The following is a 16,053-nucleotide window of genomic DNA, read 5'->3' as shown; positions in this document are numbered from 1 at the left end:
GGATAGACTCCAGCACACCCGCGGCTCTAGTGAGGATGAGTGGTATGGAAGATGGATGGATGTCGGGAAATAAATGAATCATCTAATCAATAATAAGAACATTTATTAACACTTAATATAGTTTACCATTTCAACCACTTTTATAAGCACATCTTGGTGATGGAAAGTGTCACTCGTGTCACTCTCCACTTTATCGCTGTACTCACTCCGCAGACACTGACAGCAGTGCACCTGACAAGAACATCATTATACAGGATTACATTTTTACAAGGCATGAAGTTAAATCAATTTGTCAGTATTCTACTGTGATGGAGGGCTCCTGCAGGTCGGGCCCATCAGGTCGGACAACCACCGACAAAGACTGCTGCCCCACCCAGCCCCGCAGCACCGACCCTGGGACCCCCACATTCCTGCCAGCACCCACTACCCGCCCCCGAGTGTGGGAGTTGGACACCCCACCCGCCCATCAGCAGGCCCCACAGCCCGCAGGGGACCACCTGGCCCCCCCGTAGGAAGAGACGACCGCAGCGGGACGCAAGAAACGGATAGAAGAGGAGGAAGCAGGTCCGAGGAGCGACGGGGGGCGCCACCGCTCCCACCAGCAGCCGGAGCGGGGAACCCAGGCGGGCGCCAGCTGGCCCGACACCCACGGAACATGGGCGAGTTACCATCACACCACCTATGCTCCCCGGGAGGTCATTCCAGTGGTTCCCACCCACCCCCGAGATTGGGAGAGAGTGAAGAAAGTCCCGCCCCCACAGACGCCCACATTGTTCTTATCGGCTTAGTTCCCAGTGACGAGGACTGGCTAAAAGTGTGGCTAAAGGTGTAGCCACAAAAACACACGTGATGTTGTGTCTTAACTACACACAAGCATATTCTACAATTGAATAGATTAAATAAAAAAATAATGTGAAAACCATGATAAATAATAAATATAAATTATACTTTTAAAGAGCAAAATAATTCAAAAACCATGATAAATAATAAATATAAATTATACTTTTAAAGAGCAAAATAATTCAAGTTCAATGCAGTTATTTTTTTTTTTACTGTCAGTATATGGTGAGAACAGAATTTGGTTTCCCCATGTGCGCGGCAATGCATCTCAGGTATAGATTTATTGACAATGTTGTGGTGGATAGGAATAATTGAGTAAGGCTTTAGGTGTTCGTACTGCCCCTGTTAATGTGTGCCTTTTTGAAAACCCTGTTCCTGCTGTGCACGTCTTGACCTCTGAGGGGCGGTGTGGTGCACGCAATCAGATAAACACTTGTCGTAACAAAGAGAGAAGTCATGATCAAATATTATTGATATAACACGTTTTTCACTGTTTAAAGAATATATGTCTGAGAGTATTATTATATTGCCTGTTTGTATTTGTTTATTCAGCGTTTGTGTACCAATATTCATGATTTTGGGGAGAGATAATTGCCCCAACCTTGATGCTCATTTTGGTTAGCTTTTTAATAGTTTTTTATTTATTTATTGTGTGTTAGCTTTGAGCTAGCGGTTTTGGGAACAAAAATGAAGAAAGAAACAAACTCTGTGGTGTATTTGAACATTCAGTAGGTGTAATTATTTTGCTATGTGTGTTTAGTTTAACAGTGAACTTAAACTGGAATGCCAATAAATGACTTGAAAGAAGCAACATTCACTCTTACTCCTTGCTACTATGGTAGCACTATAGCAACCTGTTGTTGTGATCACGTGGGATCTGCATGCTGTCCGGGCGCTCCTGGATAGAAGTGCTGGAGTAGAGAATGGAATGGACTGCTTGTATAAGAGTGGTAAAATCTGAGATTTTAGATCCAGTCTGATCGAGAGCTGCACAATATTGAGAAAATAAATGAGTGCGATTTTTTTTTTTTAAGCCTGCAATATATATTGCGATGTGAAATAGAAGATCAATGTTGGGAAAGTTCATTTTCGACACAAACTTGTTCAAAGTTCATCGTTCTAAAAATTAACTGTTTCGCTCATAGTTAATAATTAAAAATTTTGAACTAAGTTCACCGGTCCAAAAACGAACTAGTTCATAGTTTTTTTTCTCCCCAATTTGTTGCTGACGGGCTATTACTCTCAGAATACTGGCATTTCATTTCCCCATTATTGCCAAAACATGAGGAAAACTTGTTGCTTGAATTGTCTTTTTTAAATTAATTAAAACAAAAACAGGAATTTTGTCCTTAATGTACAAACAAAAACACGCAACACAGTGTAACAGGAACGATGTTACAACCCCAATTCCAATGAAGTTGGGACGGTTTGTTAAACGTAAATAAAAACAGAATACAATGATTTGCAAATCATGTTCGACCTATATTTAATTGAATACACTACAAAGACAAGATTATGGCCGCAACACGTTCCAAAAAAGCTGGGACAGGGTCATGTTTACCACTGTATTACATCACCTTTTCTTTTAACAACATTCAATAAACATTTGGGAACTGAGGACACTAATTGTTGAAGCTTTGTAGGTGGAATTCTTTTCCATTCTTGCTTGATGGACACCTTCAGCTGTTCAACAGTCCAGGGTCTCCGTTGTCGTATTTTACGCTTCACAATGGGCCACACATTTTCAATGGGAGACAGGTCTGGACTGTAGGCAGGCCAGTCTAGTACCCGCACTCTTTTACTACGAAGCCATGCTGTTGTAACATATACTGAATGTGGTTTGGCATTGTCTTGCTGAAATAAGCAGGGGCGTCCTTGAAAAAGACGTTGCTTGGATGGCAGCATATGTTTCTCCAAAACCTGTATGTACCTTTCAGCATTAATGGTGCCTTCACAGATGTGTAAGTTACCCATGCCATTAGCACTAACACAGCCCCATACCATCGCAGGTGCTGGCTTTTGAACTTTGCGTCCATAACAGTCCGGATGGTTCTTTTCGTCTTTGGCCCGGAGGACACTACGTCCACAATTTCCAAAAACAATTTGAAATGTGGACTCGTCGGACCACAGAACACTTTTTCACTTTGACATCAGTCCATCTTAGATGAGCTCGGGCCCAGAGAAGCCGGCGGCATTTCTGGGTGTTGTTGATAAATGACTTTTGCTTTGCATAGTAGAGTTTCAATATGCACATACGGATGTAGCGCCGAACTGTATTGACTGACATTGGTTTTCTGAAGTGTTCCTGAGCCCATGTGGTGATATCCTTTACACATTGATATCGATTTTTAATGCAGTGCCTCCTGCGGAATCAAAGGTCACGGGCATTCAATGTTGGTTTTCGGCCTTGCCGCTTATATGCAGTGATTTCTCCAGATTCTCTGAACCTTTTGATGATATTATGGACCGTAGATGATGAAATCCCTAAATTCCTTGCAATTGTACGTTGAGGAACATTGTCCTTAAACTGTTGGACTATTTTTTCACACACTTGTTTACAAAGAGGTGAACCTCGCCCCATCTTTGGCGATATCTGATCTAAAAAATTGGATCAGGGCACCCCTACTGATTACTAAAGAATGGGTAAAAGTGGAAGATTTTTCCTGGTGGTGCAACAAGAGTGTCTCTTCGCTCTTTTGATAGATTTAGTGTATATATAAACATAAAACACAATATTTTATGGCTCTTGAAAATCAGTCAATATGTTTTAAATTGGCTGACAATATAGGGAACTCTGCTTTGAAAACGGCTGGCACTGAATAGCCTGCTGCTATCCTGAGCCAACAACAGCCATTTCTACACTCCATTCACACTACTACAGTGCTGTGAAAAAGTATTGGCCCCCTTCTCAAATTTTTATATTTTTGCATAGTTTCCCTACTTTAAGATTATCAAACAAAAATAACTATCAGACAAATATAACCCATGTGAACTTAAAATGTTGTTTTTCAATGATGATTTCTTATATTAAGAAAAAAAACTTAACTATTCAGTTACCTGGCTGTGAAAAATAATGGCCCCCTAAACCTAATAACTGGTTGGGCCATCCTCAGCTGCAACAACTGAAATCAAGCGTTTTCTATAATTGCCAATGAGTCTTTCACATATCTGTGGAGATATGTTGGCCCACATTTACTTGGAGAATTGTTTTTATTCAGCAAAAATGTAGGGTCTTCGAGCCCGAACGGCCTTTTTAAGGTCAGGCCATTGCCTTTCAATCTGATTCATGTCTGGACTTTGATGAGGCCACTCCAAAACTTTTATTTATTTATTTATTTATTTTAAGCCATTCAGAAGTTGACTTCCTGATGTGTTTTGGATCGTTATACTGCTGCAGAACCCAACTGCGCTTTAGCTTGATGTCACAAACTGATGGCTGAACATTCTCCTTCCGAATTTTCTCTTAAAGAGCAAAAGTCATGCTTCCATCAATCACAGGAAGTTGTCCAGGTTCTGAAGGTGCAAGCAGCCCAAGACCATCACACTACCACCACCACCACCATGTTTGACTGTTGGTATGATGTTCTTTGTCTGAAATGCTGTGCTACATTTACGCCAGATGTAACGAGACACGCTCCTTCCAAAAAGCTCAAATTTCATCTTGTCAGTCCATATAACATTCTCTCAAAAGTCTTGGGAATCACTCAGAAGTTTTTTTTTTTTTTTTTTAAGCAAAAGTAAGACAAACCTTTAAATATGTTTATAAATGTTCTTTTTGGTCAGCAGTGGTTTTCGCCTTGGAACTCTGCAATGGATGGTATTTTTGCCCAGTCTCTTCCTCGTTGTTGTGTCACGAAAACTGACCTTAACTGATGCAAGGAAGGCCTACAGTTCTTTAGAAGTTGTCCTGAGTTTCTTTGTGGCCTCCTGGATGAGTCATTGTTGTTCTCTTGGTATAATCTTTGAAGGTCGGCCACTCCTGGCAAGGTTCACCACTCTTCCATAATTTTTCCATTTGAGGTTCATGGCTGGAATCGTAATGCTTTCGAAATGGCTTTCTAACCCTTTATTTTGTTGCAGCTTTTTTCAATCTTTTGTCTGACTTGATTTTGTCAGACAGGTTCTGTTTAAGTGATTTTGTGATTAAACAGATCTGGAGGTAATCAGGCCAAATGTTGTGATCAGCTACAATTAATTTGTGATTTAACAAGGGGGTAATTACTTTTTCACACGGGGCCAGGTAACATTGAATAATTTTTTTTCCTTAATAAATGAAATCACCATTTTAAAAACAGCATTTTAAGTCAAGGGTTATATTTGTCTGATATTCACATTTGTTTCATGATCTTAAAGTGGGGAAATTATGCAAAAATATAAGAATTTTAGAAGAGGGCCAATACTTTTTCATGGCACTGTATGTCATTCAACAGGCCAGGCCCCGCCTTTTAAAGTCACTCACAATTTAAGTCGCAGTTAGTACAGTGTAGAACATGAGGACAGCGACCCGAAGTGGACAAAAAAAAATACCTGCACCTCACTACATATTTTGTATTGGTATTCTGCACAAAGCTTCAAAATATCTATAAATAATACAATTAAATAAATGGTTGCCACTTTGTGGATCTTCTATCGCGGTGGTTAAGCTCCCCGTGATAAAAGAGGCACTACTGTACTTCTTCCTCAGACTGAGTCAACAGCGCCTCTGCTCGTTGCTGCCAAGTATTTTACTCCTTTTTGACCCAGTTGCTTCAAGAGGCATGCACTCAATTCCCCACAATCGACAAGACTACTTAAGGATGAAACAATTAATGCTCATTTCTACTTCAGACTACTAACCTGAAAGTAGCCTGGATGTTCTCATCCTGCTTAACAATATAATTTTTTCTTTTGTGTTTTGACTGACAGGTGCAGTTCCAGAAAATCCAGCAGCTTCGTTTGTCTCAATCACGACCACAGTACTATGGCGGCTCTTTGCCCAATGTCAATCAGATTGGCAACACAAGCACTGAATTTCAGGTGGGAAGTTGTTAGCCAAAGTATGCACAACTGTACAAAAAGTGTATCACTATGCTCTGAACACACTAGGTTCGTGTGTAATTACTCCTACTGCCCATTCTGCTCATCATGTGAAGACAAAAATTATTTCCGGTACATTGTGGGTGTGGCCTAGCTGGCTCGCTCACCAGCAGTCCAGATGATTTGACAGCTCACACTTTGTAAATGTTTTTTTTTAAATTAACAAGTACTCCAGTGAACAGACTCCAAATAGTTGCCACTTATTCCATTCCCTTGGTGTCGCTTGAAAACTGACCCCTTTTAGAAAGCCCAGGGCATACATTTGCCTTATCAACTTGAGGCTAACTCTGATTTGTGCGCGTTTATCCAGTCAATGCGAGCTTGAGCTGCTGCCTGTTTTTTCCTTACATCATCATATAGCTGTGCGATTATATTATCGATTGAAGAACGTGATGACTTTCCCATCAATCTTGGTGATCAGCTGTGTGCGTATTTCCTCGATCTAACATGGCGGGAAGGTGTGTGACAACAGCCAATCAGAGTCGTCCTTTTCCTGCTCCACTTCTGGTTGCAAGTTGTGAGAGTAAACCGGCGGCTCCTCGGCTGGTCCGCCCCGTAGCGAAATCAAAACTCCCCATCCAACTCAGCTGTCGATACACGGAGCACTCCGTTTTATCGGCAGCCACTCTTCGCCCCAGCTGGGGCCCCGCCACCTCCATCGCGGCCAGCTGCTCCATGAGTTTCGAACGTCGGTTGGGTGGCGGTGTCTCCAAAGCGATGTGGAACATTGCTATTAATTAGCCGATGTTCAAGGTATGTCGGCGCCCTAAAATACAGAAAACACTGTTTATTCATTTGCTAAAGTACCACCCAAGTGATTATATGGAAGGCATGAAAATGTGAGCACAGTCAGCACAGCCTATCCCTCACTGCTGCCAGCACAAGTAGCATTAGCATTAGCCATCGTTTGTTCAGTGGCAAAAAATGTGAGCACAATCAGCACAGCCTGTCCCTCACTGCTGCCAGCACAAGTAGCATTAGCTATCGTTTGTTCAATGGCAACACTAGTTAATCTATATTGTTCCTTGTATCCTTGAGGTATCATCATCCCATCACTAGTTTTCACTGTGATTAGTAAAATGCTGAGAGCAAATTTTGTGTGCGTGCATGCATGTTCATGACAATAAAGATGCTTCTTCTTCTCCTCCTCCTCCTAATTTAATCAGAATTCTGTGCTTATGACTGAATGCATATTTGGAGGTCATGTTTGAAGCGGAGTCGCCTTTCACGGTTCTGAGTGTCATAAACAAACAGCCGAAGAAAAGTCCACTAGGACTGATATTCTCCGCCAATAAATATTGCAACTAAAATGCTGTAATTGCTGACTCACAGCACCTCTTTGATAACTCAAGAAAAATGTTTTGGGTTCTGGCTGGAGAGCAGAGCCTTCATGTCAATATAGGTGTATGCCAACGTTGGCATGCTGCGTAAGACTGCGGTTAAAAAGAAGAAAGAAAGAAAATAGAAAAACATTTGTTGCAGTGAATGTTAAAATACATTTGATAGTTTTCTGGAACTCTCTTGTACAATATTATTAATACAGTATGCAGGGTTCACGCTGTCCGTTCGCCACTTTTCCAATGATTAATTGAAACAGGATTTGGCAAAGAAATTCGCCATGCTGGGGAATCAAAATTGCCTGCGTCAGTCTCAAAAGCCCTTCCTGATAAAAGCTAAAGTGAGCGCGCTTATTTTGCCTTGTGAACGGTGTTAATGGTTTAGTTTTTCCCCCGCTTCTTAAAATGCTTCAATCCGCTGTCCAGCCGCTGCAGGCAAAGCAGTCAGTCTCACGGGCTTTCCCAGCTGCTGTGAGCAGCACATCGGGAAAGACCCGAATTGAAGCATGCATATTACTGTGACGTATGTTTGTTGTTCAATTCACATTTGTTCTAGCAGCTCACTACCTGCCTTCTTCATAATGCACGAGCCGCTAATCCTACTTTGGTTGTCATACCGAGTGGCGGCCCTGGCTCAAAACAGGGCGTAACTATTTAGTCATTTGGAGGCCCAAGGCAAACATAGTCACGACCTCCCCCACCCCCTTGGTAAGCACATTAATTAACATTTAATATACATTGCCCCCTTCTCAAATTCTTATATTTTTGCAGTGTTTCCCCACTTTGTTTAAGGTCGTCAAACTAATGCAGATATCAGACTGTCCGTTGCAGTCGGATTTTGTCCTTGTTTGTGGCAGCATCAAACCAGACCGTTATGCATAAACACAGAACCGATTCAATGACTACTATGTGGAACTGCCTCAACAGCTCCTGTTGCAGGCTTAGCTTCCTCAGAGGCCACGGGAAGTACATCCTCTGCTGGGACTTTATAAGGATGAAGTTGATGTTGGTTTCCCACTTCAGGTCCTGAGAGAGTGTAATTTCCAGGAACTTGAAGGTCTCAACGGTTCACACAGGGCAGTTGAACAGCGTGAGGGGCAGCTTTGGCGAAGGATGTTTCCTGACGTCCACGATTATCTCTCCCGTCTTTAGCGTGTTCAGCTCCAGGTTGTCTTGGCCATACCATAGCTCCAGGTGCTCCACTTCCTGTTGATGGGCAGACTCGTCACAGTCTTTGATGAGACCGATGACTGTGTTGTCATCTGCAAACTTCAGGAGTTTGACAGCCAGGTCCGTTGAGGTGCAGTCGTTCGTGTAAAGCGAGAAGAGTAGCGGAAATAGGACACATATTTGAGGGGCCCCGGTGCTGATGGTGCATGTCGATGAGTTGGTGTCCCCCAGCCTCACCTGCTGTGTCCTGACCATCAGGAAGCTGTAAATCCACTTTTCCATCTTTTCTGTGTAATTTCTCTTGGCAATGTTGATTTCTTTCGTCAGCTGGTTAGTAGCCTACTTGTCCAGGTTTCTGTCCCCACTCCAATAGGTGTCCTCTTTAGCCTGGCAGAGTTGGCGAAGTTTGGCAGTAAATCACAGCTTATTATTGAATGTGGGAAATTTCTTTATTGGTACACACCCATCTTCACAAAAGCTGATGTAGGATGTAACAGTGTCCGTATATTCATCCAAGCTGCCAGTTGAAGTTTCAAAAACACTCCCATCTGTGCAGTCTAAACAGTTCCATCTTTGCTTCATTGGTCCACTTCTTCACTGTCACCACAGGTTTTGCATATTTAAGTTTGTCTCTGTATGCTGGTATTAAGTCCATTAAACAGTTACATGTCCATGTACTGCTTGTATTTAGGGAGTTTGTGGTTGCGTTTTGCTTTGTTAAATTCTTCAAGAGTAATGAGGGGTGAATCGGAATCTCTCATCCTATCTGCTGCTCCTTCGCCTTTGAAGCTATATCCAGATGTAGTGGTGTCACGATACGATGGTATCAATTTAAACTGGACCCAGAAGCAGGCGGAGGCTGAAGAAGTTTGTGGAGAATGGTTTATTGAGAAGGAATTTGGAGTTGGACCTTTGAGGCGTAATGGTGGGTCGCCAAGACAGAAAACGTGCGGGAGGCGGTGGCATGAGCATGTGGATGGGCTTGGCAGCGTGGTTGAAGAGGTAAGCAAGGCGGGGAACAAGCAAGGAGCACTGAGGACGAGGAAGAACACGGACGTCAGAACAATCTGCTGCTCCTTCGCCTTTGAAGCTATATCCAGATGTAGTGGTGTCACGATACGATGGTATCAATTTAAACTGGACCCAGAAGCAGGCGGAGGCTGAAGAAGTTTGTGGAGAATGGTTTATTGAGAAGGAATTTGGAGTTGGACCTTTGAGGCGTAATGGTGGGTCGCCAAGACAGAAAACGTGCGGGAGGCGGTGGCATGAGCATGTGGATGGGCTTGGCAGCGTGGTTGAAGAGGTAAGCAAGGCGGGGAACAAGCAAGAAGCACTGAGGACGAGGAAGAACACGGAGGTCAGAACAACTGTGAACAAGGCGTAGCTTACGTGCGAGGACAGAGCCGGTGTACCACGGGTGAACGTTAATACTCTGGCAGAGGAGTCCTGGATCTGGCAGGCTTAAATGCAGGTGATGATGAAGGCTGATTGACAACAGGTGCGCGGCCAATGTGGTGCTGATTACTGAGAAGGGAGAGAGAGCGAGAGGGAGAGAGAGGGCGAGAGGGGCGAAAAGCACCACCCAAGCTCCAACAAAGGAACTACAGGGCATAGCTCATGACAATAGGACTTTTATTGCATGATTGGCCATTTATTACATTATAGCTGTATTACATTTTGGGCAATATGGCCAATAACGGCCCATAACATAATAAATTTGCTCTTTGTAAAATGTAATACACCCATAATGTAATTTAGTATTATGTTATGGGCTCAGTTATTACATTTGCAAAATAATTTTTATTTTTATTCTAAACCGCGCCCATAATGTAATAACCAGCCAATAACATTAAACATTGAGGTAAACAAGGTGGTTAAAATGCTTCGCGATGGCAAAGCCGCGGGGGTGGATGAGATTCGCCCGGAGTTGCTAAAGGCTCTGGATGTTGTGGGGCTTTTGGGGTTGACATGCCTCTGGAACATCACGTGGACATCGAATACAGTGCCTCTGGATTGGCAAACTGGGGTGGTGGCCCCCCTTTTTAAGACGGGGGACCAGTGGGTGTGTTCCAACTACAGGGGATCACACTCCTCAGCTTCCTTGGTAAGGTCTATTCAGGGGTACTGCTGAGGAGGGTTCGTCGGCAAGTTGAATCTCAGCTTCAGGAGGAGCAATGTCCCGTGCCACAGTGGACCAGCTCTATAGCCTCGGCAGGGTCCTCGTGGGTGCATGAGAGTTCGCCCAACCAGTCTACATGTGTTTTGTGGACTTGGAGAAGGCGTTCGACCGTGTCCCTCGAGGAGTCCGGTGGGGGGTGCTTCATGAGTATGGGGTACCGAACCCCCTGATATGGGCTGTTCGGTCCCTGTACGACTAGTGTCAAGAGTTTGGTCTGCATTGCTGGCAATAAGTCAGAATTGTTTCCGGTGAGGGTTAGACTCCGCCAACCTGCCCTTTGTCACCGATTCTGTTCATAACTTTTATGGACAGAATTTCTAGGCGCAGCAGAGGCGCAGAGGGGCTCCGGTTTAATGGCCTCAGTATTGCGTCTTTGTTTTTTGCAGATGATGTGGTTCTGTTGGCTTTATCAAGCTTCATCAGGCTTCATCTGGCTTCATCTCCAACTCTCACTGGAGGGGTTCGCAGCCTAGTGTGAAGCGGCTGGGATGAGCATCAGCACCTCCAAATCTGAGACCATGGTCCTCAGTCGGAAAAGGGTGGAGTGCCCTCTCCAGGTCGGGGATAGGATCCTGCCCACAAGTGGTTCAAGTATCTTTTGGTCTTGTTCACGAGTGAGGAAAGAATGGAACGGGAGATCGACAGGCGGATCGGTGCAGCGTCTACAGTGATGCGGACTTTGTATTGGTCCGTTGTGGTGAAGAAGGAGCTAAGCCGAAAGGCGAAGCTCTCAATTGATCGGTCGATCTACGTTCCTACCCTCACCTATAGTCACGAGCTATGGGTCGTGACCGAAAGAACAAGATCTCTGATACAAGCGGCCAAAATGAATTTCCTGGCCTGGCAACGCATCGGGATCCCCCCAGAAGAGCTGGAGGAAGTGGCTGGGGAGAGGGAAATCTGGGCTTCCCTGCTAAAGCTACTGCCCCCGCGACCCGACCTCGTTAAGCGGAAGAAGATGGATGGATGGATGGATGGGACCGTTATTAGGTTATGGGCTTCTACAAGCCGGTTTCACATTTACTCCCATTTGAGCTTGGAACTAAACTGTTTCTACTGATGCCATTGAGTTCTCTAAAATTGTTCAATGTTGTTGACCTAACCTGAAGTTGGAGATCAGCACCAACTCCATCCCCATGCCCTTTTTGTTTCCATACACCTCAGTGTTACACACATATCCATGACCAACATTCAAAATATTATTCAAAATTTTAACGCTTGAACAGAGAAATAAATGTTGGTTACATTTCAGTGTCCCTCTATGCAAATGCATTTTAAAAAGTCCTGCCTTATGTGTGTGGTCTTTTCGTCTGTTTCTCAGGGAGGCTTTCCATCAGGGTTGGATTCTGTAAGAGGTACTCGCCACCATGGATTGGTCGAGAGGGTCCACAGGGAACGTAACAGGATTAACTCTCCCCATCGCAGACCCATTGACAAGCATGGACGACAGATATCCTTCTTTTAAGTCATTAAAAGTAGGATATTTTCATGTAATGTTGATAGTATTGCCATCATGGCATGCTAATCTGCTTTGCTGACGTGTGCTTTGTACCGATATGTTTGTAAAAAAGACGTGGTGCATTTTTAAGGCTACCAACAGACCCTTTCCAAAAAATGTTAATATCATGGAAAAGTTTATTTCCATAATTCCATTCAAAAAGTTAAACTTTCATAGATTATAGATTCAGGGGCCACAATTTAAACCATTTAAAGTATTTCTTTGTTTATTTTTACATAATTTGGGCTTCCAGCTCATGAAACCCAGGAATCAGGAATAAAAAAAAAATCTGAATACTGTGAAGAAATCTTCATTGATTTATCAGTTTTTTTGGGGAAAAAAAAGAGAGAAATTAGGGTCACGTTAAATCAATAAAAATATGGTACTTTCAAAACGATATCTTAATCTTCAATACTTGGTTGGGAATCCCTTTGCTTTAATCAGTGCCTCAATGTACCGTGGCATTGTGTGGGAGTTATGGAAGCCCAGATTTCCTTGATGCTTGCTGTCAGATCTTTGTTTTTGGGTCCCGTGCCCCTCACCAGGTTTTGGTGCTTCTGGCGGTATGGGTAGGGGCGAAGTCCTGCTGGAAGATCAAATCTGCATCTCCATACAGATCCTCAGCAGAAGGAATCATGAAGTCCTCTAAAACATTCCGGTAGACTGTTGCTGTGACCTTGGATTTAAGAAAGCTGAGTTTACATACACCTGCACTGGACATTGCACCCCAAAGCAGCTTGGGTTCTGTTATTCACCCATCTTCCTCCAAACCCTTGGACCTTGATTCACAAATAGAAGGCACACTTTACTTTCAGCAGAAAAGAGGACCTTGGACCACTGGCCAACAGTCCAGTCCTTTTTCTCCTTGGCCCAGTTGAGACGCTTCCCACGTTGGCTTAGACTCAGAAGTGGCTTGACCCGAGGAACCCGACAGTTGTAGCCCTTCTCCCGGACGTGTCTAAATGTGGTGGTTTTTGAAGCTGTGACTCTCGCCTCATTCCACTCTTTCTGGATCTCTCCTAGAGTCTTCAATCTTCTCTGTTTGATCATCCGCTGAAGTCCACAGTCATCTCTTTTGCTGGTGTATCTTCTCCTGCCACATTTCGTCCTTCCACTAGACTTTCCATTTATATGCTTGGACACAGCACTCTGTGAACAGAGCTATGAACATTTGTGGCTTACCCATGCTATGGAGGGTATCAATGATGTCTTCTGGCCAGTTGTCAAGTCTGCAGTCTTCCCCATATTGAACCCAACTGAGAGAATTGAAGCAATTTAATGACACCTGGGGGAACCTATGCAGGTGCTTTGAGTTTAGTAGATGATTCGTGTGTGTGACACTCAGTTTAAAACATTTATGGCCTGCATAATTTGGGCTGATTTCTTCAGTATTCTGATTTTGTGGGTTTTATGAGCTGGAACCCCAAATTATGTAAAATTAAACAAGCAAATACTTGAAATTGTTTAAATTGTAGGCCCTGAATCTATAATCTATGAAAGCTTAACTTCTTGAATGGCATTATGGAAACAAATAAACTTTTCCATAATATAACATTTTTTTGGAAAGGGTCTGTAATTGTAGGCAAATGTAATCTTTTAAACAGGATTAGTCATTGTTGATTGAAGCGATACAAAGATGGTTTGTAAGATGTATGCCTGATGGACATTGACAGTGGAGGTTCTCTGTATACACTGAATGGGATTAATGGGCTGAATGTTCTGGGGAACCTGCAGAATAGGCGTTTGTGTTTAACATAAATTCAACCTATTTAATCTATTCCCCCAGAATGTTTCCACATCATATTTGACTCATTATGCTGAGGATTGTCATGAAACCAGATTTCATGAGCCAAATGCATTGTCATGCATGTTGTAATTGTTCACATTTTGTGACATATCACTGGGTTGTTTTCGCAAGTGGTTCACAATCGATATATTACATTTATACATATACATTTGTGTGTCATGTAAATTGTGACAAAACATTTAAGAAGTTTTATCTTCAAGTTTGAGTTGCATCCAAAAATAACAGTTGATCTAATTACACACCAGTAGTTTATCCGTGGCATGCTTCAGTTCGGTTTACCCCAAAAGTTTGGTACATTTGGCTGGTGTGATTGCGCTGAAGCGTTGGAAGAGGTGGGCTATGGTCTGGCGCCACTGGTAATCCACTATATAGGTACATCATGCAATTAACTGTTGCAGTGCCTTTAAGCCGCTCATTGGCATATGAATGGGTGAATTTGACCCTCTTTCAAGCGCTTTGGGCACTGCGATGGTGTAGATAAAGCGCTAAGTGCACATCATTTACCAGTTACAGTATTTTGGTAAGAGGTTGTATCAAGGGAGCCTCCAAAATTTGGGGGATGGATGGAAACCAGTCGTCCACAATGGTTGTGATGGCCGACACCAGTCTGTCACCAGTCTGTATTTTGGTTCGTGGGTGGGGGGGATTGGTGCTCATTGAACTTTTCTGCCGATGAAATGCATAACTGACGCTAGGATCTATGTGACTGACTGCGAGTGGGGTGGCCAGGAAAGGTGTAAGGCTGGCTTTGGCCACCCCCTCATGGCGTCCCTAGGTTGTATATGTATCACTATTTCACAAAATAAAACAAGAAAATATCAGGAGGCTTATAGACTTCTACAATCACAAATGAGAATAAAGTTGTAGTTTTATGCGGGGAAGTCCATCCATTCATCCATTTTCTATACCACTTGTCCTTACTGGGGTCGCGGGTGTCAGGGCACGTACAGACAAACAACCATTCACATTCACACTTAAAGGTCAAGGATGTTATGGGGTCAGTTAAAATTATACTTTGCACCGATTTTATATAATGTCGTCATTCTCCGATCAATGATCGGCTCCGCAAAAAACATTGACTCCACGTCGCCATCGTGCACAGTATTTTTGAATCCAAAAGCTAGTTTATTTTTAGCCTTGTCGCATGTCTTTTGACGTAGTACTGTAAATATTTGATAGCCAATAAAGCCAAAAAATAAATAACATTGGCGGTGTGGGCAAGATAACACGCCTGAGACAGACGTAATGAATTGCCGGAGCAGACTACAAGACAAATTTGCTCTTTCACGATTGCACTATGTCAGACTACGGCAATAAAAGCTTGTATTCCGATACCACCGCATCCCGTTTTTTACGATCTTTGGGCTTTATCTTGTCAACTCAAATGCGACCGGAAACACTCATTACCGTGGCGACAACAACAAGAGTGGATTGTGCTGACTGTATTATAAGGACAAAATTGGGAAAAACGTGCGTTGATCACCGTTGCTCAGGAGAGGACGTTTGTTTAAGGCTTGCTTGAGGTATGTTCCCGTACTTTTAATACGATACGGCTCGCAAGCAGGCAACAAAAACGTTATGTAGCCTAGCAAGCTAGTGCTAGCACTAACGGTTGGACGTAAATATGCCGCTGTTCTGTCGAATCATGCTCTTAAAGTTTCGGTGTGGGTGAAGTAATTTAATTACAATAAGTTCGCACCCATTATTTCTGTCATGTTGTAATGTTGGTTTGACCTGACTGATTAGAATACATGATCTGACTAGAGCAATGATTTCCAACCTTTATGGAGCCAATGAACATATTTTACAATTGAAAAATCTCACGGCACACCAACAAACAAAAATGTCCCAAAAAGTGGATACATTAATTACTGCATGTACTTCCTGCCATCTAATAGAAGACCATTCATTTGTTCTGTCTGTCACTATGCCTCACTGGCGTGTCCTGGGTCGTTCCCGGGGTATCCTCCCGGTGGGACATGCCCGAAACACCTCACCAGGAAGGCGTCGGGTAGGTATCCGAATCAGATGCCCCAGCCAGCTCATCTGGCTCCTCTCGATGTGGAGGAGCAGCGACTCTACTCTGAGATCCCCCCGGATGACCGAGCTTCTCACCTTATCTCTAAGGGAGAGCCCGGACGACCTG

General features: G+C 43.4%; 1 protein-coding gene across 5 annotated transcripts in view; it reads left to right on the top strand.

Annotated features, from left to right (window-relative positions):
- crtc3 (CREB regulated transcription coactivator 3) overlaps window positions 1-16,053 on the top strand; it is a 126,018-nt gene that overhangs the window by 17,760 nt on the left and 92,205 nt on the right. For 4 of the 5 annotated variants that reach the window (XM_061764853.1, XM_061764851.1, XM_061764850.1 and 1 more), the window contains exons 2-3: window positions 5,746-5,856; window positions 11,924-12,055. In XM_061764853.1, coding sequence (XP_061620837.1) covers window positions 5,746-5,856; window positions 11,924-12,055 — 243 coding nt within the window. The remainder of the gene's footprint in view (window positions 1-5,745; window positions 5,857-11,923; window positions 12,056-16,053) is intronic. The other variant, XM_061764854.1, reaches the window with a different exon arrangement.

Source organism: Phyllopteryx taeniolatus, unplaced genomic scaffold (assembly GCF_024500385.1).
Source record: "Phyllopteryx taeniolatus isolate TA_2022b unplaced genomic scaffold, UOR_Ptae_1.2 contig_24, whole genome shotgun sequence".
Taxonomy (NCBI): domain Eukaryota; kingdom Metazoa; phylum Chordata; class Actinopteri; order Syngnathiformes; family Syngnathidae; genus Phyllopteryx; species Phyllopteryx taeniolatus.
This window is presented reverse-complemented; position numbering and strand designations above follow the sequence as displayed.